The 24,648-nt window shown below is 40.6% G+C and overlaps 1 protein-coding gene across 1 annotated transcript in view; it reads right to left on the bottom strand.

The window, feature by feature from the left end:
• Window positions 1–1,037: 1,037 nt before the first annotated feature.
• LOC114616594 (synphilin-1-like) overlaps window positions 1,038–24,648 on the bottom strand; it is a 69,104-nt gene continuing 45,493 nt past the window's right edge. Inside the window, exons 6-11 of the mRNA XM_028762022.1 lie at window positions 21,206–21,331; window positions 17,833–18,002; window positions 11,098–11,190; window positions 9,504–10,563; window positions 8,259–8,329; window positions 1,038–1,656 (exon numbers count right to left, since the gene is read on the bottom strand). Of these exons, the coding sequence (XP_028617855.1) occupies window positions 1,575–1,656; window positions 8,259–8,329; window positions 9,504–10,563; window positions 11,098–11,190; window positions 17,833–18,002; window positions 21,206–21,331 (1,602 nt within the window). The 3' untranslated portion in view covers window positions 1,038–1,574. The remainder of the gene's footprint in view (window positions 1,657–8,258; window positions 8,330–9,503; window positions 10,564–11,097; window positions 11,191–17,832; window positions 18,003–21,205; window positions 21,332–24,648) is intronic.

The raw sequence follows: 24,648 nt of genomic DNA, 5'->3' as shown, positions 1-24,648 counted from the left end.
ACAGTTCATGGCAGCATGAAAAATGGCATCAGGCTGTACAGTATCAGCCATTCGCAGTGATGACACACTGAACATGCCAAAACTTACAGATGCGTTGCATCGTAAGCAGGAAGGAACCTTCTTTAGAGCTGTGTGTATAGATTAGCATATCATTTTCCTGGTTTCTCAAGAAGTCAGTGTTGCTTGTCTAAGATCAAAGAGCTGTCTATAGCTTTGTCCCAGGACATGAGGATAGTGGTGAGGGTCATGAACAGCTTTTACCAATGCCCTCCCTCTGGTATCAACTAGTTACATACATTTTGTGCATAGAACTTAAATGCCCCCAAAGTTAATTTCTCACCTATAAAATGAAAATAGTGATCTCAGCATGTAGTGGTTAGCTCATAAAAGACCTCAAATGTTAATCTCGTCTACAACTTATTGCGTCTCATTAAACCAAGCTGACTCCCATTTGCAAGCTAACTTTCCGATTCAGACATTTGGCATGCTATGTGCACCAGGACACACAGTGGCCCACATTAGATGGCAGGAACATTTGAGGAGAGTCACTATAGTATTATCTGTACTCACTCCTGTGGTAAGAATACATTCTGTTCTTAACAACTTGACAACCTCTCATAGGCCATGTCAACACTTTGAAAATAAAATGCTTGTAGTTTTATCAGAAATGTATTTTTTCTACAAAAAGATGAACCTTCTTGTAAGTTATTGCTTACATAGATTGGGAGAGCCATGTGAACAATAAGACGTAAGCTCCATACCGTCTCCCACAGAGATCAGACAAGCCTTGTGATGTGTTGAAGGCAGAAAAAAGTGACCCAAGAAAGGACTAAACCTTTAGTTATCACTTGTGTTTTCCCACGTCAATGCTGAGTTTTGAGGAGGCAGAAGGACCATTTGCTTTGCACACTTGTCTAATCTTCCTGGGCTTAATGAAGTCTAGAATGTTTTATTTGTCCCCTCCCCGTGGGAAACCACCTAAACAGCCCAGTTTGCTCTTAATATCAAGTATCAGCAATCAAAATATTTTCAAAGCCTTTTAGAAATCAGCACATCACAGGTTTATTAGAAAGTAGATGCCCCATGCCCAGAGTTGGCTGCTATAAATGTTTAATTTTCTTTATTAAAAAAGTAGAAATGACAGAAAAAACATTCTGGACAGAAAATAAAACCAGTGACCTAGCCTCACTGAGCTGAGCCTCAGGTGCCCTTGTTATGGAGAAAGTGAATATCTATCAACAATAGCAAATCCTCATGCAATTCACAAAACACTAGCAGTGCCAGGTGCTGGTGGATGTGCTTTGAGAAGGTTGAATCAACCAAGAGTCCAATGTTTCAATGCATACATTGCTCGATCATGTTTTCAAAAGCATATTGAAAAAACAAACAAGTTCTATATACAGATATGGTCCAAAATGTATCTTATAACCAGTCTTATATTATAAACTTAAGGCATCCAGATAATCTGCTCAGCTGGTGAGGTGTTGTTCTCATGGTCTGCTTGCCACAGCGGACAGTCCATTAACTTTCAATGATGGCCGGAGGACATATGTGAGACTCATGCTAAGAGTAATTTATAAGAAGAGTTCCTTCGGCTCTGGCTCAGCAATGTGCTTCATGTAGGGTTTCTTCGTGTTTCTTTTGATGTCATTATGCCTAAGCAGAAGAGAAACCACAGACCAAAATGAGAGAAAACTATGGTCAAGTTACAAGATGCTGCTGCTAAAGAGTTCACCAAAAATGGGAATCATCCCCAAACCATACTGAGGAGCCTTTCATTCCAGGAGGCAAATTATTTGCTTTTCCTATAAACCACTGTTTAAACGTAACAAAAGCAGTCATCATGTAAAAACGCACACTTACTTAACACATTTGAATTTGACTCCAGGAGCAATTTCTTAACCACATTGATTGGAATCCAGGCACTCTGTAGTCAAGGGGATTTTACCAGGGACAAACACGATAGGATGTATAGCATTGTTGATTAAATGAAAGCAAGAGGTTTTTGTTCTGTTTTTTTTTTGTTTTAAATAATTTCTTTACAAGGAATTATTGGTGACACTTTGAATACTGCAGTAACTTGGAACCCGGAGAGTTTGCAAAGAATGCTTTTAGGCATGATTGCTGAGTGACTTGTTGAAAGACTACAAATAGGTGAAGGTACAGAAACCAGAAAACTGAGAAACATGAGAGCTGTTTCCCCCAGTACTCACTGTTTACTAGGTCTGCAGAAGAAGACGACAAAGGAACAGATGTTCTTTTATAAGTGGATTTTCCTCTGGATAAGATGCATATTCTTTTTCATGGGCTGTTAGATGCATACCATTTTAAAGCTTGTGGAGAGGAGCTAGCCTTTGTTAGTGGACAAGCCTGTATACTACTAAGTTCTAACTGTTGGTACCTAAGATATTCTGGTAATGGTTCTTACATTTGGATGCAGGAAAAGCCCCAATGTGGCTTTCTGACCTCAAAAACCATGCTTGGTTAGTGCTATGGCTTGGACATAGTTGGAGTGTGTCCCCCAAGGGCATATGTGTGTACATTTCAAGAAACTATGGAACTTGGAGATCTTAGAATCCCCAACTGAGTCCTTGTGGCTTTATAAGGAGAAATTGTCTGGGGATGGAGTTCAGAGGTAGAGTGTTTGGCTAGAATGCATAAAGTCCTGTGTTCAATAGCCAACACTCAGAAAGAGAGAGAGAGAGAGAGAGAGAGAGAGAGAGAGAGAGAGAGAGAGAGAGAGGTAGAGGAAGGGAGAGGCTAAAAATGAACTTGCTGTTAATATGAACTCTTGAGCCAGACTGATCAAATTCAAATGCTGGCTCCACAGTTTATAACCGTCATTACTATATAATCTTGGGCAAGATGCATAATCATCTATGTCTTTTTCCAATGTGCAAAATATGGATAATAATAGGATCTGGCATATATATCATCGCGAAGATTAAGAGAGCAAAGATGTATGAAGCGTCTGGAATATTTGCTGGGCTATTTTAAGTGCGCTCATATTTTTACCATCTGTAGTGGCTGCCAGTAGCTGATAGGGATAATATCTGAAGCTGACAATTTCTATAAACATGGTATTTAGAAATACAGAATACTGAAGAAAATATGACAGAAAAGGGCATGGTAGACTCAGAAGAATATGAATAGTGAATGGATGGGGCGGTGCAGGAGATGGCAGATTTTTTTATTGATTAATTTTGTTCTTTGGCAATTTCATATATGTGTGTAATATATTCTGACCTTTCTCTCTCTCTCCCTTCTGAAATTCATGACTTTTGGTTTTGTGTTCTGATCCATTTAGTTTAGCTAGGACCACTGATGTGAGCATTGGCCAGGACTGTTGGCTTGGAGCGATCCACTGAAGCCTGTTGTAACCACTAATGGGTACCCATCTGAAGGCAGAGATTCTTCAATCTATCAGCAGCAAATAGCTTGTAGTAAAGAGTGGGGTCCCCTCAGCCCTTCTCCCATATATTCCTGACTGTGAACAGCCAGCTTTTGTTTTGCTATTATTACTCATATGTGTTCATATAGTTTTGATGGAAATTCGATTAAAATAAATAAGCTAAAGGGTTTCATTCTAGGTTAAAGATACCATAATTCACACTCTGAAAGGGCATTTTTACTTTGGTAGAATGGAATGTTGTTTTTATCATCCTCAGAAGAGCCCCATTTCTGCAGGAAAAACCTAGTTTGATTACAGAAAGTCAAGTCCAAACCAAGTAAACTGTTAATTTGAGACATTTAATATGATAATAAATCAGCCTTCCCTGAATCCTTCAATTACCCAACCTTCAACTGCCAGAATTCAAGAGAACAAAAGTGGGTAATTCTGGCTCAAATTATTCAGATAATTGTTGTGCCTCGACTTCACTCTTGGATATGAAACCGCATTCTGAGTGACCAAAATTAAAAAGGGGGAAAGCATTATGTTTAAATAACTGGTTTTCAAGTAATCCAGTGTGCTGAATCATCTAGGCACACACTCTGTATTTCCACAGCACGTGGCAATCCCACAGCAACAGACAGGATCAGTATGCCATGGCTCCTCGGCTGCCACACGATTACCCTGCTAACCAAAGGAAGAGGCCACTAAGTCTGCTCTCTTAGAGTTTGACTTGTAGCTTAGTTATATGGTTTATCTACTAAAAGATGGAATTCTGTTTCAAAATTAAATGAGTATTACTCAAATTGACACTGAAGAAGGGAGATGTGAGACTCAAATGTACTGATAGAACACAACCTCTTCCCCCAGACCCTCAGATAATACAGACAAGGTTTTCTTTCGCTTTCTTTCCCTGTCTCTTCCTCTTTTTCCTCTGTTAGGCTCTTTTTCTTCCAAGTATTTATAAAGCCTCTTCCATATGCAAGGCACAGTGCTAGACACTGAATGTACACAGGTGCTCTCAAGGCTGATTGATCTCATGAAGCTCTGGCAATAGTTTTTATTCCTATCCTCCTTTGAATCTGTCCACTGTGACCTGCCCAAGTTTGGAAACTCTGCCTTCCATTGGGGAAAATGTGTTGTTTGTGTGTAGGGGGAGTACACATGTTTATGTAAGTACAATTATGCGTGTGTATAGGTATACATGCACAGATACACGCATGTATGTGAAGGACAAAGGATATGATCAAATGCTGTCCCTCAAGTATTATCTAACTTCTTTTCTGAGCTTGATCTCTTGTGGGTTTGGAGTTCACTGATGTTTGGTTGTCTAATTGGCTATAGAACACCATGGGTAAACTCATTTCTGCTGACTCAGCACTGGAAGTACAAGCCCAACCACTATGACTAACACTTTTAATGTGTGTTCTGGGTTCAAGTCTTCATGTCTGCACAGCAAGTACTTTACTGGTTGAGTGATTTCCCCAGCTCCCCCAATTATATGCTTCTTGATGAAGATGTGGAAAAGAAAGGTGTGGCTACCCAGGGGTATGGCTCAGACAAGGTTCTATCTGTGCTGATTTCAATCAACCTATATATCTCTAAAATCCAGCCTTTAGAGAGCGTTGGGTAGGCTCTATTCTCATAATATCAAAAGATGCTCTTAGTAATGGTAGACTTATGGTATGGCTATGACACCATAAGGCATTATCTTTCTTGGGGTTGCTTCACAACTGTACCTTCAGAGTGAGGAAAACAGAGTAGAGAGGGGAAAAGGAGCTGCTTGTCTTAGGATTTCTGACTATCATTAAATTGGGCTGAGCACGCTAAAGAATATGTCCTGCTGGGGTAGTTTTAGTTTCTAAGGAAGAGTTCTCCTTTCTCCCCTCTATGAGCAACAGCAAACCATTGGGATAGATAGTTATATCATTCCCAGCCCTATGCCAAAAATATCATTCTCTTTGAGGTAGCATTGGATACCTTGAAATCTATGTAAAATATTTGACATTAGCTCTTGGCTTTGTATATATAATTCTTGATGTGGCTAATTCATAGATAATAAAAAGCATTCTAAGTTTTATTCGCTTTATGTCTTTTTAAGGAGTCCTATTATGCTGGTGCTAGGATTGGGGGTCTAAGCTTTCAAGAAAGAATGTCACAAGCTTAGAGAGGGTGCTGTTGGAGGTAGCCATATTTTGGAACAAGCTACCCTAGGCAGTCCCAAACTGGCAAATGGATGCTTCATTGGTATTTTTAAGACCAGTGATAGTAGACATTCCTTTGGTGTTATAAAAACTCAGTCAACTTATCCTCTTGGAAGAAAAAAGAAAAGATGAATCTGTTTCCTATAAATCAAGTCATCTTCTGGAGTTGTGAGGCTGAGAAAGCTGTTTAAAGCAATAAGGTTGGATCTAACTTTAAAGGCCACTGTAAAAAAATCCAAGACTCTTTGCTATCACCCTGTGATCAATTCAGAAAACTGAATAGCTGTCAGAAGCCTGGTAAAAAAACTGAATGATGTTCTTTAAAATGCTGCATTCATTGGTCCTTTATTCAAGAAAAACATTTAAAAAAAATTCTTATAAACTAGGTTGTGATTCCAGAGTCCTGGAGCTGATACCACACTTACATCTGTTGACAAGGGGAGTCAGTAGCAGGGAGCTGTCAACATCTCCACTCAAAGCCTAGGCATCCCTCCACTATTTCAGGAAGCCACTTGATGTACTAGCAAGTTCTCTGGTCAAGATCTGAAGTCACCACTGATAGGTGAACCTCTGTACTCAGCTCATATAGGTAAAGGCTGCAGGCACCAGAGTTAGTTCTGTCTTGTTCATTTAAACATCTCATTCTAGCCTTAGTTCTTCTGAGGAACCTTTATTTCAGGCAGAGAGGCATCCTTGATTTGTCTGTGGAGTGGACCAGGCTTGTGCTATCTGTGTGCAAGTGATGCAGAGAGGATAAAAATTTATTCTTTCCAATGTGAAAAACAAACAAACAAACAAACAAACAAACAAACAAGACTCCCTGTTTTAAATGGAAGCCCATGCCAAACTAAAACTGTAATAAAGTCTATATTAGGATATGGGGTAGTGAGATGAAATATGGATGTTCACTCAATACTGTGACTATATGTATTGTTTGGATTTTCTAAGCACTGGATTCTAATTTAGCATTGAATTCAAACGTTGTCACTCCACAAGGCCAGTGAATCTGTTATCTCAATAACTGAGTCTTCAGAAGGACTGTTTCCTAAATGGAGTAGGAAAGTGTTACAGCTGAGCTGTCTCAGACAGGTGAGTGGCCCTCTGACCTCATTTTGTGCTGACTCTTTGTAATCCTACTCAACTGAAATGCTCAGCTTTGTTCCTTTCCTTGTAAAAAGGCAGGTGAAACATTTATGGCAGGAAGGATCTGCTGTGACATTAATTATCTTGTTCCCAGTTGCTCTAGGAGTCTGGAAGGCATTTTTTTTTTCTGCTTCCAGGGAGTTTGCCAAGTCTTTGTGCTTCCTTGTCTCAGGCACAAAAGCATAAGTTTCCAGACACCAAGAAGACACATCCAACCCAAGACAGGCACAGGAAAGGGTGAAAGGATAGGGAACTAGGTTGAGATGAGCAGAAGCTGGATAGTATCAATGTTGGGAAGGACAAGGTTTTCCCATGTCACTTTCCCACCTCTAACACTGGCACTGAACAGGAGCCTCTGCCACAGGATGGCTGGAAGCAGTCCTGACTACATTTAGACCACCTGCTATCAGCTGCTCACTAGTGACTATTAAGAATCTGAGGCGTTCTTCCTTCAATGCACCGAATTAATGAGATCCCTGATGATATCCCGCTAACATGACAAAGACTTTGTTTTCCACCCAGACTGGACATAGACACAAGCAGACTAAATCCGATCTAGGGAAGGACAAAAAGAGAAAGATTTTCTGGAGGTTTTGTATTTTGAACTAAAATCTGTATGTATAGTACACAAATTCTTTGGAAGATTCTGGAGGAATGCTGAATACCATGTCATGGTTTTTAAATTTCTGAAATGTTTTAAAACCAACAGTTTGCTTTTAAAATGGGCTTCGAGGTTTAACGCTTCTCAAACAAACCAGTCAAGAGAAACTGATCACATTAACATTTCCTGTAGCTCCACCCACTTCCTGCCAGGTCAGGAAATACACACTGCATCCCAGAAGGGTTTTGCCCAAGGAGAAGTCCTAGTCTCTCACTAGTGACGGGGTCCTCTTTCTTGATCACGTACACAGATCATGCATTTGGACTTGTGAACATTTTGTTTGAGAAAGACTCTTAATTTAATCACTGGCTTTCATCAAGAACGGCTTCTGGGCCGGAAGTGGTTCACGGTGCTAAGTGGAAAAGCTTCCCACTGCAATGGCATGCTTCTGAGAGGCATGTTCCTCTTGTGATCAGCAGAATGATGCCAAAAGGCACCTTTAGTTTGTCAGTAGTGCTGAAGCAAAACCTCAGCTCACATTTGAAGTTCTGATTTCTGAAGGGCAGCTAACCCTTTCTCCCCATGACTGAACCTAATTTCTATACTTGGGCACTAAGCTCCCTTAAAATGCAAGCTGAAGGCCAAAGTCGACCGAGGAACATAGTGAGTTTGTGAACAGAGTAGACTCTCCCAACTGATTCTAGGATAAAGTGCCTCCAATGGGGTACCAGCTACCTTCCTAGGACCTAGCTGCCACCTGAAGCCATGTCTCTTTGGGAGAAGGGTTGTAAGATTCTTCTCCCTTGGTGCTATATCCTATGTCCCCTGCTTAAAAACATTGCAGCCGCATCATTTCAAAGGTCATGCAACGCTAAGCAAAGGCATGGCAGTGTTGCACAGCGCGTTCTACGCCACATACCGTGCGGAGTCATGTAGATGCTCCTCAACCAGCGCGTTAGAAGGAAGTTGGATACAGCTGCTGTACATCGCCTAGAGAAGTGCAATTAAGAATTATCTGACAACATGCAACAAGCTTATCACATGCAAAGGTCCCGGTTAATCCAAGGCATGCAGGAGATATTAGAGAAAAGGTGTATGGGAAACAGGGGAGATGATTTTAGTGTTATTGCTCATCAAGAGACTCTATTAAGTCATTTGGGAAAAAACAGATTTCAATTTTTAAAGTAAAAAAGTCTGGTGTCTTAGCCAGAGTATGCTGTTTCTAGATAAAACAAATACACGGTAAAGTCGTTTATAATAAGGGAGATGGTAGATAATTTAAAAATTGGTGATGAGGCTGTTGAAGAGATATTATGTAAAACTTGATTTGGTATCACCGCAAGAAATACAGATAGTTCTTAAGACTCTGTTGTAATAGAAACCCAACAAAGAATAAACGCTAAGCTTCTGACACTCTACTGGGTGGTTTAGTAAACAGAATAGTGAATGACCCAAGGCGTTCCTTCCACAGAGAGCTCTGTACTTTGGCTGCTACACTGTTTTGGATGGCATGATAAGTGCAGAACATGCAGGAATCACTGCCTGAAACGAAGGTCCTATCTCTTATTCTTAGAGACGGGTTTCCAAGAAATGCTTGTTATAAATGACTTCAATGCATTCTGCCTTCTCCTGTCCACTGGCAAGCCCTTCAGTCTCTCCAGTATCTAATCAACACTTAGAGATGTATGTGCTAACAGGCTATGTGGCAGTCCCTGGGGGATATTCATTTCAAAGGTTATTTGAGTTGAGTAGCTTAGAAGAAATAGAGTTTCTGTTTATGTGATTTTAAAATGGGCTTGAGTACCCAGTCCACAAGGAGAACAAACTCTTCCTGAGGCAGAATCAGTGCCAACAAAGGACCAATTGAATGCTGACGAGTGGTTTCATCTTGTATAAATGCCTCTTAGCTTACAACTCCAAATGCCCAAAGCGCAAGAAACTGGGATCAGACCTAATCTGTGATTTCTTTACCCACCTCTCTCTGCATTCTCCAAAGGAAGTGCAAGGGCATTTATTTTAAGCTGGCGTGTTTTCATTAAAAATATATGAATTTATGAATCTTGGGGTGACCTCCCCTTAAGGTGGCACAAGTCAGTAACCCAAGTTTTAACAATAACACAATCAATTAAAAGTAATACAAGCATAGTCTCCAGATAGCACTCACTGCCTTGTTCTTTCCTTTGCTGGCAGGGTTCACAGGATTCCCCTTGGCATCTGCTGTCTTCCTTCCAAGTGATGTCAAGGGTAGTGTGCAGGTCTTCAGCTGGCTAGCTGGCTGGTAGTTATTATTGTTGTTCTGATTCCCACTTAAACTCTCCATGATGGATCGGAAGGTTCCAAAAGGCCTTTTTATTTGTTCCCCTGATTCACTAGTCCTCTGTGGGGCCCTGCCCTTATCTTTGTCTTTTTCTCCATTTAGTTCAAGGCTAGTTTGCTCCATTTGCACAACAGGCTCCTCAAAGGTCACTCTGAGTTTTGAGTTTTGGGATGTACGGCGCTTGGATGATGGAGACTTGAGGGCACTCTTGGGGCTTGTGGCAACTTTCTGGGCAGTGGCACTGTCAGGACTCGACTGAGTAGCTTCTGTGGAAGGCTGGGTTGGAGGAGTCATCCCCAGGCCTGGGCAGTGGGAGTCCAAGTCTGGTTCACTGCTCTCTGAGGTGGGTGATGGGCTGTGGCCATCCATGGATTTGGAGGCCTTCATACCAAAAGGAAACCTGCGTCCTGATGCCAGAGAGTGTTTCTTTATCATCAGGTGTAAGCTTTCTGCGCTGTCCACATTCTCCACACTTTCCACAATGGGCTGTGGCCTCGGCCTGTCTGGTCTTTTCACAGGAGTATTTTTTGGGTCTTCAGAGTTGTTTGAGTCCGTGTCAGATTCACTCAACGATCTCTGCATCAGCTGCCTCAGTCTGGCTAGCTTCAGTTCCCTCTTCTCTAGAGGGATTTTTTTCAAATTCCTAGAGGATACCTGAGCATCCTGGAATTCCAATGACAACTTTTCCTGGGTGCAGACATTCTCTGATATTTCTTTCCCCAATAACTGACGTAAGATTTTATCAGAGTCTTCATCTTTTCCTTTGGTCCTAGTCCTGCTGGAGACTGACAAGCTCCCAAGGACTTGAATTCCCTCCTGGGCTCCCAGTTTGCTTTTGCCTGTAGACTCATCATCTGTATCTAAAATTTTCCACTGGGACTTTCTAGATGCTGGTGAGGAGGGTGAACTGGAAAGAAGATGAAGGAAATGTAAGATGGTTTCCTACTGCACTAAATGCATCCATAAGACCTCAAATGCCCTTTGATATGCTTAGTGATTCATAGAAAACAAGATTAGAATTACTTAATGTTTCTTCAGAACAATTAACAAAGACTCCATTCTATCAGCTGTAGCCAGAGCATAACATGTCCTAAACTTCATGGCTACAGAATTGGTCTGTTTTATTGTGTAAGCACCATTTTTGTATGAATTTCCTTACTTCTGTTTCTAACAATTTAATCACCCTATATATCCTTATCTCATTTCATGGGTCAGTACATGTGGCACAAAGACATAGAAAAGCTGGAAACTACCTCAGGTCCTGTGATTCCAGACACAGGCGTTTCATTACGATATCTTTTAATTTATGTTTGTAGGAGTAAAGTATTTTCTGTTGTAATTTTCTTGAAAAACATTAAACAGAATAAACAGAATACTAGAGGACTATTTAAAGATTTCATCAAATAACCAACAATTCAAATACCAGAATGACTGGGATTACCTGGGTGAAGAAGGGAGGGATTTTCCCTCTGACTTCTGGGCTTCTAGAAGTTGTTGGAGTTGACTCTGGAGTGTGACACGCTCCACTGTCTGCCTGTAGGAAACAACCAAGAAACACAATATCTGATGCATGGCCACTGGAAAACTAGAGGGAGAAGAGTCTTTATGAAAACTCAGCAAATGGCAATCCATTCAGAAGCCTTAAAAAGGGTTTAGTCTTCATCCTCATGGTTCAGAGATTTTCCCAAGGAAGCAATCAAAAGTATTGAAAAGGACAGTTATTGTTTACATTTGTGACAAACTGTGAAGTTAATAGCCCATTAATAAGAATGAAAGAATTTCAATCATTTCTACAATGACAACTATTAAAGCAATATTACTTTAATACCTATGGACATACAAAAATTGGCTAGTATTTGTGTGTATATATTATACTTTACTAGTCTTAAGTGAAAAAAGAATACTATAAATACTATATGTAATACATTCTAATTTGTGTGTGTATTTGTGTATATATGTATGAATGTGCACATGAAGACCAGGAATTGCTGTTACATCTCTTCCTCATTGCTCTGCATCTTAGATTTTTGAGAAAGATTTCTCATTGAACTTGGGGCTCATGGTTCAGCTAGAGTGGCTGGCCAGCAATCTTTAGGGGACTTCCTTGTCTCTGCCTAATAATACCAGGATTATGGGTGCAAGTCACTAAACCAGCTACTATTCTAGGAAATTTTCTCTCTCCCTTCCATCACCAGAACAAAGATCTAGAAGGATGTATTTCAAAATATAACTAATGGTTTCTAAACTATTGTATTTCTTTGTTTTTGAGACTGGGTCTCTCTCTGTGTAGCCCTAGATGGCTTGGAACTCACTGTGTAGACCAGGCTAGCCCACTGACTTCTGCTTATGTCTGCCTCCTTAGTGCTGGGATTAAAGGCATGGGGCACTTTTCTTAGAAATTTTAAAAAGTGTTTACAACAGTTACAAACAGTTTACTAATCATAAAAATATAAACACAATACAAGATAACTACTTGTACTTTGGGTAACAAAGAGTTTTATACTCTCTTATGAAAAACAAATAATGCACAGTTACAGTCTGTTTCCTCGGGACGTAAGAGTATGTGTAACAGAATGTGTTTTAAAGATAAAAGAAAAATAGGTTGAAAGTCACAGCTACAGGAAGAAAAATCATTTAGAAAATGTATATTAATTAGTATAGAAATTGTTATTAGTTAATCAACCTGACACTGTTTTAGTCATATATTTAGTTTTTGAGACAAGGTCTCACTCTATAGCCTTGTATGGCCTAGGGCTTACTATTTAGACTGGCCTGGCCTTGAACCCATAGAGCACCTTCTGCCTCAGCCTTCCAAATTCTGAGATTAAAGCAAACTAACTCTTATTCCACAGGAATGAGAAGTATTTATCGAATGCAATATGTAGTATTGATATAGTTCACCAAGAATGTCTATCTATGTCCAAATTCCAAGGAGGCATAAATATGCCATGTTAATAGCAGAAAGGAAGTAACATTGAATACAGCTGATGTAATATGAAGGTTTCACGTGGAGGCTACTTTACCCTACTCATATAAGCCTTTCGAAGTGAGAAAGAGGTTAGAAGAATGGGAAGGACTTGATCCTGCTGCTGATGTCATACCTAGAGAAAGGAGATTATGGGCTACAGGATGCAGCTGAGGTAACCCATCTAGCAGCCGGAAGGATAGCAGGAACCTAGTCATCCAAATGCAAGAAGCTACTTCTGCAGCAATCTGAAGGAGCAGAAAGTACACTCACCTACAGCCCATTTTCTAGGAAAGTACCTTGTAAACACCTAGATCTTAGCATTGCAACATGCCCACTGACCCCCCTAACCTACAAAACTGTAAAGCAGACATGTTTTCTGTTAAGTCAGTAATTTTGTGATAGTTTGTTATAAGCAACAGGAAACTAATATGGTTAGCATAAAAATTGTAAGATCTCTCATGGGCTGGGGCTTCAAACTAAATGGAGGGGTTGTAAGTATTACAATTGCTACCTTATCTTAGGTATAGACTAGAGGAAGCCTCCCATTCTTGTATGGTATTGCTGCATATATCCAACAACTATGTCTGTGTATTTCTATGTAGTCAGGTCCTGATAGTCTTTTGCAACTTGCAGTATCTTTGTATTTCTTAGAAGTGGTCAGCATTCTTTCTAACAATTCATCCTCCAAACCAAGCCAAGTCTGTAACCTTATTTCATCTCACCTATACTGCCAAACTCACTTATTCAAACTTAGTCATGGGGCTTGACAGATGACTCTGACACTAAGTGCATTTGCTGATTCCTAGTACCCACCCTGGGATACTCAGAACAACTTGTAATACCAGCTCCAGGCGACCCAATGCCTCTTCTGGTCTCCATGGTGACCTGTACACACATGGTACAGATATATTCTCAGGCCCACACACATATACATAAATTACAAATCAAGATAAATCTTAAGCAACAGCATAAAAACAAAATCCACAGTTTTTGAAAGCAGGACCTAGCAAATTCTTAACGAACCAGATAGCCCATATTTTAGGCTCAGGAGTCACCAAGCTTTCAGAATTGTCCTTGTAGCATGGCTTTAACCTTGCACATCACACAGATGAATGTGTGTGAATGTGTGTGGCTGTGTCCCAACCAAACTTCTTACAAAGATAGTTGATTAGAGAGCTTTGCCCTCTTTGCTATTTGCTGACACTGACTTAAGATTACAACCCCTGAATACATTCCACTGTGCTAGTTGGGATGCATGTCAAATGTGTGTGTGTGTGTGTGTGTGTGTGTGTGTGTGTGTGTGTTTTATTTTAAGAGAGCTGGAGGGATGGCTCTGTAGTTAAGAGCATTAACTGCTCTCCCAGAGGACCCAGGTTTGAATCATAACACCTACATAGTGGCTCATAACCATGTATAACTACAGTTCCAGGGGATCCAATGTCCTTTTCTTCAGACACCAGGCACATCCATGGTGCACAGACATGTACAAACAAAACACTCATACACAGAAAACAAAATAAAATGAAAAATTATAAAAAAAACAGAAACACAGACATTATTCAGAAAAAGAGACTACGCTGGGAACATGAGCAAGCTAGTGGGCTGATTAGAGGTGCACACTCTAAAGTCATGCCCAAGTTCTGGAGAAAACTACAGCAGGGGTTTGGGGTGGGAGGGTGGGTGCTAAGGTAGGTACAGGAAAATTATATATATAAAACTAGGTGTCTTTCAGTCATTATGACACAATTAAAAAAATCCCATTTGATATCAGTTGTGTTGACTGTTGACTGGAATTACCAGAACAATGGAGAACACTCTTATTCTTTAGATTTGAAGGAAGCTTCCAGAAAGACTCTATCAGCCTTAAACACAGAGAGAAAACTTTATTTTCATACCATGTCACTGTGCCAGGATGGCTATAAGAGTATCACAAACCTGATGCTTTAAACAACAAGAAATTTTTAAAATATTTTTTATTTTTATCCTATGTGTACATGTGAGTGCTTGCATATGTGCCTTGCAACCTCAGAGGTCAGAAGAAGGTGTCAGATCCCTTGACACTAGTGTTCTAGGTGGTTGTGAACCACATGATGTAGGTGTTGGGAATGATCTTTTGCCAAAGCAGCATGTGCTATTAACTGGCAAACCACCTCTTCATCCCCCGACCAAAGCAATGTATCACCCCACAGTTTGGGAGGCCTAAGTAATGTGAGATTAAAGTTAGCCATGTTGCTTCCTTCTGAGCATATGTTGATGTCTATCCTGTCCCTGTCCCCTAGGATCTACTTTTTACTGGCAAATGCTGGCTTCATGGTTTGTTGATATCCCCCGATGAACACTGCCTTCATGTTTACATGATGTACTCTCGGTGTATATGGCTGTCTCCATTTTTTATAGGGATACTTGACATTGGGTTAGAACTTCACCCTCATGACCCTACTTGGACTCAATATCTCCTGTAAATATCTGATTTCCAAATAAGGCTACACTGAAATATTAGGGCTTAGTATCTTCCTGGTGGAGGCAGAATTCAGTTTCAAATACCTCGGCTTGCTAAGAGGGACTTCAGAAGAGCTGAAGTTTGCCATTTTTAGACAATAGCAGTGGCTACAACCAATTGGTGACAACACTTGAAAAGAAGGAGGGAGGAGGAGGAAGAGGGGGAAGGAGAGAAGGAAGAGGAGGAAGGAAGAGAAGGAGAAGTAGGAAGAGGAGGAAGGAAGAGAAGGAGGAGGAGGAAGAGGAGGAGGAGGAGGAGGAAGAGGAGGAGGAGGAGGAAGAGGAGGAGGAAGAGGAGGAGGAGGAGGAGGAGGAGGAACAGAAGCAGCAGTGGCAACATTCAGGGCTATCTGGTCCCAGAGCTCACAATGGGCAAAGGTCAGGTGTTTTCCTCCCTTGTAAATTATTTCCCAACTGCCCCTGTTTGTTATTGATATCCCACAGCCTAAAAGACACATAACTCTGAGGCTGTATCTGGAATTTCTCCATATACACTTCTGGGTTTTCCTACTTTACTGAAGTACATAATACATGAACAATCAGTGCCCACAAGAGCCCTTTACGTATTTTATCTTGTCACTGGGCTAACAATGTTTGTCCATAATACTTGGATTTCAAGACAATTGATGACTATTGTCTGTCAGGGCTTAGGGATTGTTTATCTCAGAATAATTAACAGAGAGTGGTCAGGAACTTGATTTTGCAAAGTTCATTAATAAAACAGCAACCTATGAAAAAGAATCAGAGTTGGGTATAAAAGCTGAGATTTAAAGAAGTCTATTTTTCTGAGTGTGAAACTTCAGGAAAAACATTCTATTGGATGATTTTAAAGTTCCTCTTTGGATATATCCATTCATCACTGGAGGGAGTGGATGATGCTGTGACCTCTTTGGAAAGGCCTTGGGTAACATCTACTTATATCTCCATCATTTTAGGATTGAACCCAGGGACTCTGCATGTCCAGGAACTGCTCTACCACTGAGTTATAGTCCCAGCCCCTCTATTTATACTTTCAAAATGCATGCCTTCTATTCTAACTATTTGCTATCCAGGATTTATTTTCAGGAAGCTATGTAAGAACATAAAGACTTATGTAAGAGTCTGTTCACTGTGGAAAATAACTTAGTGAGTCATTAGGTTATTAACTAATATACAGTCTTTCTTCAACTACAGTCAGCTACAATGAGATCTTGATGTCTGCCCAGCTCACCTGTCATAGAGTTTTGTTTAACTGTGTAGTGGATTCTTATAGGTAATCCTTTATGTTTTAGGTTTAAATTTTTTTTAGAAAATAAAAAATTTACTTTAGACTACTTTAGAGGCCAGGAACACGAGGATGGAGAGGCATGTATCTCTGAAACAAGAGACAGCATGTAGAGAGAGAAGGGGATATCTGAGCTTAAGGAAGACACAGAGTCCAAGGCCACATCACAGTGTTACATGACTCATGTAACATGCCTGCAACCATTAAGGTAGGTTATCTATCCTGTCTTAACCCCAAGTAAGATGTATGTATATAGGATACATATCTTTCCCCTTACTAATGTCTGGTAGAGGCCTGTAGAGATGGGTTAGTGGCTAGAGGCTTTGGCTGCTCTTCCAGAGCAGTGATTCCCGGCACCCACAAAGTGGCTTACAATTGTCTGTAACACTAGTTCCCCGAGTTCTGGTGACATCATCTTTTGGCCCATGTGGACAACAGGCACACACACATAGTACACAGACAAATACTCAGGTAAAATACTCATGCACATAAAATAAAAACAATTTTTTAAAAACTAGAGTATATTTATCACCCATTATACTAATATTGTATTATACTATATTGTTCTATAGTACACAATAAATATCACTATTAAATGTATGTGAATCTTAAAAATTACATTTTATATTTTTCTTCTAAAATTTAGTTTAATGCTTAAAGGTTTTTCTCCTACTAATCTGTCAACTTGTTGGAATCATGATTCCAACTATCAAGAAAACTTCAATATGGGAGTTGCTATTTGTTCTGTAAGATCTCTAAGGGCTGAAGTTGGTTCTTCAGGCTAATTCCTTAGTTTCTAGAATCCTACCCAGTACACTTATATCCTTTCCTATTTCCTTCAAGTTTTTATTTTGTGGTCATCTTCCTGAATGCTCCCCTGACACCTGGTGGATAATGTATACCAGTTTGGTAATCAGTCAAGGAAAGACATGACTTTAAAAAGTCACACTTCCATTCTGAAAGCTAATTAACTCTCTGCTTCATTTTTTCCAATACATTTGCTGCTGCTGGGTATTAAGACACTTACCTGTTATTTCCCTTGTTGAGAAAATGGAAATGGGAGTTCTCTCTAGTCCTCTCCTTTCTTACACTCTTTCTGATTCCCTACATTAAGACTGAAAGGCCAGAGATGATGCCTGGGAGCTGCCCAAGTCACCCTGCATGTTCCTGAAGTACATGAATGCAGACAGATGCTTTCTCTCTACAAAGACTAATTCTCTACTGGCAAACTTGCTTTGCACCTCGTGGTTTAATACCATTTTGCCTCCTTAGAGCTGTTATGTTCAGTGTGAACACAAGCTGTGAGCACTTCGGATGGAGGAAGAAAAGATGAGAACGCCCAGACTCCCTTTATAGCAAGGATGAAGGAAGCTCTTTAGAGCCCTTGGCTGAGATCTAAGCACAAGAAATCCAAGTCAGAATGCAGGAATCAAGTGACCACTTACTCCTTCAGCTGCTTGGTCAACTTTACCACTTGTGAGGCCAGTGACATGCATGTCTCTACCACCACGAGGTACCGGGAGCATAGGGTGTGCCCGTGCCGCTCAGCACTCTGGGACGGCTTTTCCCCAGCGTGGTTCTGCATCGTGACATTTGCTCCATACTCCACCAGGGTCTGCCAGAAAATACAAAAACATGTGATTGTATCGGGACTTTCTTTTTATTAAACAGATTTGTGTGTGTGTGAGTGCGTGCATGCGTGTGTGCGTGCGCGCACGCGCGCGTGCGTCCTGCATAAAGAGTCCAGAAGAAGGCATCAGATCCCTAGAGCTGGAGTTGTTTGTTGATGGTTGTGAATTGCCTAGTGTAGGTGCTGGAAACTGTACTTGGAACCTTTGAAAGAACAGCAAGTATTCTTAAAGGTTGAACCATTTCTCTAGACCCAGGACTTCCCTCCAAACTTTTCTTTTTTTAATTTTTTAAAATTTAACAGAATGCTGGATAGAAATTTCTTATTATTCCAAAGCCAATTATCAGAAACCATGGTATTCGGTGGGAAACACCAATTCAGAGCAAAGCGTTGCTAGTGATCTTCCTAGCTGATGTTAGAGGCTTCTCCCTTCAGAGCCAACAAAGATAGGACCAAACTGATATTATTCCTTTCTTCCCTACCTGTAGCCTAGAGGGCAGATTCACCAAACCCTTTCTTCTATGAGATAAACAGTGCAATGTTTGTGGTATTTTGTCATTTTGATGGTTGGCGGTCCAAAAGAAAACATTCTTAAAGCCAGAGGTACCTGTAGGGTATGGAGAATGGAATTCCGTCTGTTCTTATTCTTTTGGGTAACTGGTTTGGGAATGACATTTGCTTAGGTCTTGCTAGGCCTACATGATGAAGAATAAAACAACTGGAAAGAAAGGAATGGTACAGGGCAGGGATTCTCTACCTGTGGATGACCCTGTAGAGACCCTATGAGGGTCAAACAACCCTTTCATAGAGTTGCCTAAGACCCTTAGAAAACAGATTTTACATTACAATTCAGTAGAAAATTAGTTATGAAGTAGCAATGAAAATAATTTTATGGTTGAGGGTCATCGCAACATGAGGAACCATATTAAAGAGCTTTTGGAAGGTTGAGAACCACTGCTATAGTGGAATGGAGGGACTGAGAAGAAGCAGGTTACTGGGGCCATGGGAAAGATACAGCTTGAGTAGATGTCATAGTAGAGAGCTTAGTGTGAACTTGACTCTTTCCCAAGGGAGAGGGTTCTCTAGGATAGTGGACAGTGGATGCATCATAGATGGAAGAAACTGTATGGGATAAAGGAGGCAAAGCAGGAGCTAGATCTCTCATGTCAAATACTAATGGAGAGACACAGGAGGATCCCTGAAATACCTCGAGGTTGCCATAGAACACGACACTGAGCAGAACCAGATGAAGAGGCCATGAAGCAATGACTTCCAAGGAAGCCATAGCCTTTCCCAGCTGAATAAGAGGACATTTGGATTTCTTTCTCAATGCCTTCTCTTTGTTTTTGACAATGCAGTTGGAATGGGGGAGGGTAGGGTCCCACAAGATATGTTAAAAGCTAGTCAAGCCTCATGTGTCTCTCTCATCTACGCTCTGAGTGTGGAGAAGAACAACAGTGTTTGAATCAGACCTAATATTGAGGTTTACAACTGTTCTGAAGTAAAATTTAACAGCCAAAAGCAAGTAGAGAAGTTATGGCATTTGGCCAATGTATTGTGAACAGAGGAGAGGGATATTTCACAGGGCATAGCTGAAAACAGTGGCTTTAAAACATGACAATGTTTTCGTAATAAGACTGTGATGTTGTTAGAGTCTGCAAGGAGGCTGTCACATGACTATTAGCACCTTGCTGATCCTGACATATTCTTTGATGACACAATGATACTGAAAACTCAGCTTATTTTGGTAGTGACGATTTCCAACCCCCCAAAAGAGTTGTGTTTACTATCATAAGCTGCTAGACTCAGAGATCATCAAAGAGATCATCAAAGGAGATCATTCTCCTTTTAATGATTGCTCGCCATGAAAGGCCAGCTTTCCATAAAGCCACTTCCTTCCCCTCTGGCCCCTTCTCAGGGTGTCACAGTGACCCTGTCAGCAAGCAGCTCCAAGAGACTCAGGATAAATATGCATTGTTATTCCTGCCCTTGACTGATCCCTGCAGTCGTGGTCCCCTTTCCACCCAGAAGACTTCTTACTTGCTCTAGTCTCTCATCATTATTATTTTTTAATCTCACACACGGTGTATAGATCCCATCTGAGTTATTCAAGTTTCCATGGCATCTAGTGCCAAAAACATCATCTGTGTGAAGTGGGATGATGGATGCCCAGGAAGGACCGACCACTTCTTTTCATATATTAAAAAGGAAATATCTAAAATTTAAATAGAAATAGTAATACGACCTGGGTTTCTTCGGGCTTCAGCCACTTAGTAGCTTATGAAATGTTGATTTCAGGATTCTTAAGCACCGTTTCATCAAATGAAAAGGATGCAACTTTTTTTTTTAAACAAAAATCTTCATTCATATGTCTTTCTTCCACAGAAAAGCACCACCATTCTTTTGAATAATTTTGCATGTATTGGTAAGAATTTTGACTTTCTCTCCACTCTACACTTTCCTACTTCTTATCACTCCTTTCCAAGTTGGTATCTTAAATTAGGAGATGAGTAATTGCCAACCCAGATGTGAGGACATACAGGTATTCGGAATATTCCCTCTTAGGTTAGCTCTCCCTCTTGGTGTGTGAATGCAGGTCCTCTTCCTGGGATTCTTGGCTTTTTTGCTTTTATTAATCTCCTCACTGTCATATCATGGTTTTGGCATACATTCTCAAGATTTTCTGAGCAGCTGGCTCTCGCTGTCCATTGTTTTGTCTCAGATGTAGTCTTCTCATCCTGTAGAGACCCTATGGCCACTCAGGGCTCACCTCGTGACTTAGGTCAGTGGCCACAATTCTCTCCCTTCCCCTGTGGCTCTGCTTAATAATCTCTAGCTATTACTGTGTACATGAGACTGTTTGGAAGGTGTGTTGGGCTAGAAGTCTGAGGCTATTTGAGGCTCTGCCTGGCCTGATGAAGGCCCAGGGGGTCAACTGCCTAGCTTTTCTAACTTTGGGCCTTTTGAGTGCATTTGTGAAGCCCAGTTCCACCACAGAGAAAGGAAATTATTGTCTAGCTTACCACTCCTAGTCGATAACACAAAAGCTGATTTAGTATTTTCCTAAAGAACAAAATTCTCCTCTTCCCACTATGGTTCCTTCCTTCCTTCCCTCCTATCCCCTTCCCATCTCCCTGTTTTGTTTCTCAAGATACCCCTTCCTGACTTTGAAACAGCAGGCTATGTACCTGTATGCATCCAAGGTAGCCATGTTGTGAGGCCACATGAACTGCGCTATTGCCTTCCTGGTCCACTTCATCCAATGAGATGCCTTGTTCTTGCATGAACTGAAGAAGCCACAGAAGAATCTTTTCCTATAAACATAAGAGTACTTGGAATGAGTGGACTGTTGTGCAGAGAAGTTGAATATAAAGACAGAAGGAAAGAGTATTTTTAACTCATGAGCAGTATATAACATCAAATATTGCTTATCATATTAAAAGAAGATTCCCATTTAGTGTGCATTGGAAAGTTAGGGGTCTAACTTAAAAGAGAAAGAGGATCACATAGAGGATTTTGAAAGTGGGAAGTCACTTTGGAAACGGTCTTGTTACTTACAACACCAAAGGAGAAAATATTCGCAGAAAGTCTCTGTCCTCACACTCACATACCTAGACAGATCTGAAGTTGGAACCCAAATCCAGGTCTTTTGAGTCAAGTCTCTTAAGGCAATACTTTCAATGCTGTTAAGCTGCTCATATGCTTCAAGCTGATTATCACAAGGTTTTAGACTACTAAACTCCATTTACTCTTACATTTACATTACAAATCCATGAGTCCTAATCCTGAACATCCTGAATCACTGAACACGAATCAACACACTAAGCTGTCGAGTACAAGATAGCCTTGCTGAGACAAAGCAGGAACTTCTTGTCTTTGTTTCTGACCAAAGGCAGGTAGTATTTTAAAAGTATTATGATTTCTTTTTCGTCACCCTAAATGGAAGGGACCAAAGGCTCAGAGACCAAATCTTTCAAAAGCAGAGGCCTAGAGCAAGTAGCCAGGATGTTTCATCATAATCTGTTTGTGGGTCACCCACCGAATGACATGTGGTATTTTCATGCCATGGCTTTTGGAGAAAGCAAGGAGATGGGGTTTCACTGTTTTAAAATAGAAGAATTAAATATAAAGTTTAAAGGAGTGGGAATGGTAAAAACAACAGCGTGAAGCTGAGTGGGTGGAACATAACATTTAAAAAGATGATCATGTGTTTGAAATAGCCTTGAACTTTTTTCTCCTTAACCTTTTAAAGGATTTTTGACCCCCTCTGGTTATTTGTTCAGATTGGTCATGAACTTTTTGTACTTTTGTTTTTTTGGATTACATTTGCCTTCATCTTTTGAACATGCCAGTTAATCTGCTAAAGGAATGTTGGATCCAAACAGCCAACTCCTTTCATGTTTTCCTCTCTGCTGGTTTAGGGCACTGTTTACTAAGGTATGTGAGACACAGAGGACAGACGAAATATTTGTGCTACACTCTGTCCAAGCAAACAAGCTGGAGTTAGACCCTTCAAAGACAAGACGAGGAAAGTGGAAGTGATTCCTACATCTGAGCAAGAATGCACCCAGGAAATCAGGATGAAATACTAGCTACATATGTAAATGAACTTTGTAGAGAGTCAAGGGTCTCCCCAAAAATGAAGTGAGGCTGAGCCTAGAGACTCAAGTTGAGATTTAGAAATTGGAGAAGAAAATCCTGATAGGCTTAACTCTCTTCTGCAAAGGCCAGCTCACAGAAAATTGGAACTGATGTTGGAACCAGAATGGATAATGTTTTCATGTGCTTGAGACAATGAATGGCTCAAAATGGTTCAAAAGAATGGCTGTCTTACTTTTTTCTAGCTAACTAGGGATAAAATACTGGATTTCTTTTACTTAGAAACAGGTTATTGTGTTATGCAATCTTAGCACTTTAAAAATGTCAACAATGGGACTAGGGAGGTAAGCTCAGGGTGACCACTGCTTTTTAAGACCCAAGCTCAGTTGCTAGCACCCGCATTTGCCTATAACTCTACCTCCAGGAGATCTGACCCCCTCGTCTTTGCTTCCATGGGTATCATTTAAAAACTGTCAGTGGGTTGAAGCTTGGGAGGCAGAGGCACGTGGATCTCTATGGCTTCATGACCAGACTGGTCTACATAGCAAGTTCCATGACAGCCAGGGTACATTGAGAGACCCTTTCTCCATAAACAAAACAAAAATGAAGGCTCAAAAGCAACAACAAAAACAAAGTCTCAACAAGTAGAAGTACATCAGGATTAAAGATAGTACTGACAGATGAAAAAGGCAGTCTCTCCAAACACAGAACAAGACCTCTTCAATAGGTCATTTTCAAGCTGGGGGTGACTTGGTTTGTTCCAGGATAATAAACCATGGATTCTTAAAACTGAATATTGGAAGAGATTTTAAGAAATCATCCAAATGAACCTTGTTTTATAAATTAAAAAACCAGAAGTGTCTTAATCAGAGTTACTATTGCTGAGATAAAACACTATGACCAAAAGCAAGTTGGGGATGCTTCCACATCATAGTCCATCACCGAGGAAATCAGAGCAGAGGCTGATGCTGAGGCCATGGAGAGGTGGCTGGTTACTGTTTTGCTCCCCATGATTTGCTCAGCATGCTTTCTTGTAGAATCCAGGACCATCAGCCCAGGGATGGCACCATCCACAATGGGCTGGGTCCTCCCCCATCAATCTCTAATTAAGAAAATGCCCTATACAGCCAGATACTACTGAGGTATTTTCTGAGTTAAGATTTCTTCTTCCCAGATGACTTTAAGCTTGTGTCAAGTTGACATAAAACTATCCAGGAGAGTAAGAAATATTGTCTAATTTCTACTGGCTTCCTTTAACAAGTAAAGCTCAAAAGAGTTCAAGATATTTTGAAATGTCTTATTTATAAAATGTCTTGTCATGGAATCTTTTCTATTTTTCAGATTCAATTGAATGTTCTAGTGTAGCTCATTCTTCCTGTACAAACACTAAAATCATACTGTTTTGACTTTTAGTAATGGGATTGTCTGCCATAGAGTATGACTTTTTTTTTTTTGAGTCTAGGAATTATCCCAGATGTGGTAATGTAGAGAAAAATGTAGGGCCCTTGGGAAAGGGTCAGGTAGAATAAGACAGGCAAGGGCTGTGTGAGAAAATAAAGTTTCCCTGGCTCCTGAGTATTCTGACCAGTACCAGCTAAACAGTTAAATAGCTACTTATCTTTTCTTGTAGTGGCTATTGGAGACCTTACCTAAGACTCACACAAGGCATGTGGTGGTGTGAATATGCTTGGCCCAGGGAGTGGCACTATTAGGACATGTGGCCTTGTTGGAGTAGGTGTGGTCTTGTTGGCGGAAGTGTATCATTGTGGATGTGGGCTTTAAGACCCTCCTCCTAGCTGCCTGGATGCAAGTCTTCTCTTACTGGCCTTTAGAAGATGTAGAACTCTCAGTTCCTACTCCAGCACCATATCTGCCTGGATACTGCCATGCTTCCTGCCTTGATGATAATGGACTGACCCTCTGAACCTATAAGCCAGCCACAATTAAATGTCCTGTATAAGAGTTGCCATGGTCATAGTCTCTTTTCTATAGTACAGTTCTTTCATAGGAAATTAGATAAAAGACCATGAGA

This window comes from Grammomys surdaster, unplaced genomic scaffold (genome assembly GCF_004785775.1).
Source record: "Grammomys surdaster isolate TR1022 unplaced genomic scaffold, NIH_TR_1.0 332635, whole genome shotgun sequence".
Classification (NCBI taxonomy): domain Eukaryota; kingdom Metazoa; phylum Chordata; class Mammalia; order Rodentia; family Muridae; genus Grammomys; species Grammomys surdaster.
Note: the sequence above shows the minus strand (reverse complement) of the source record. Positions and strands in the feature narration are given on the sequence as shown.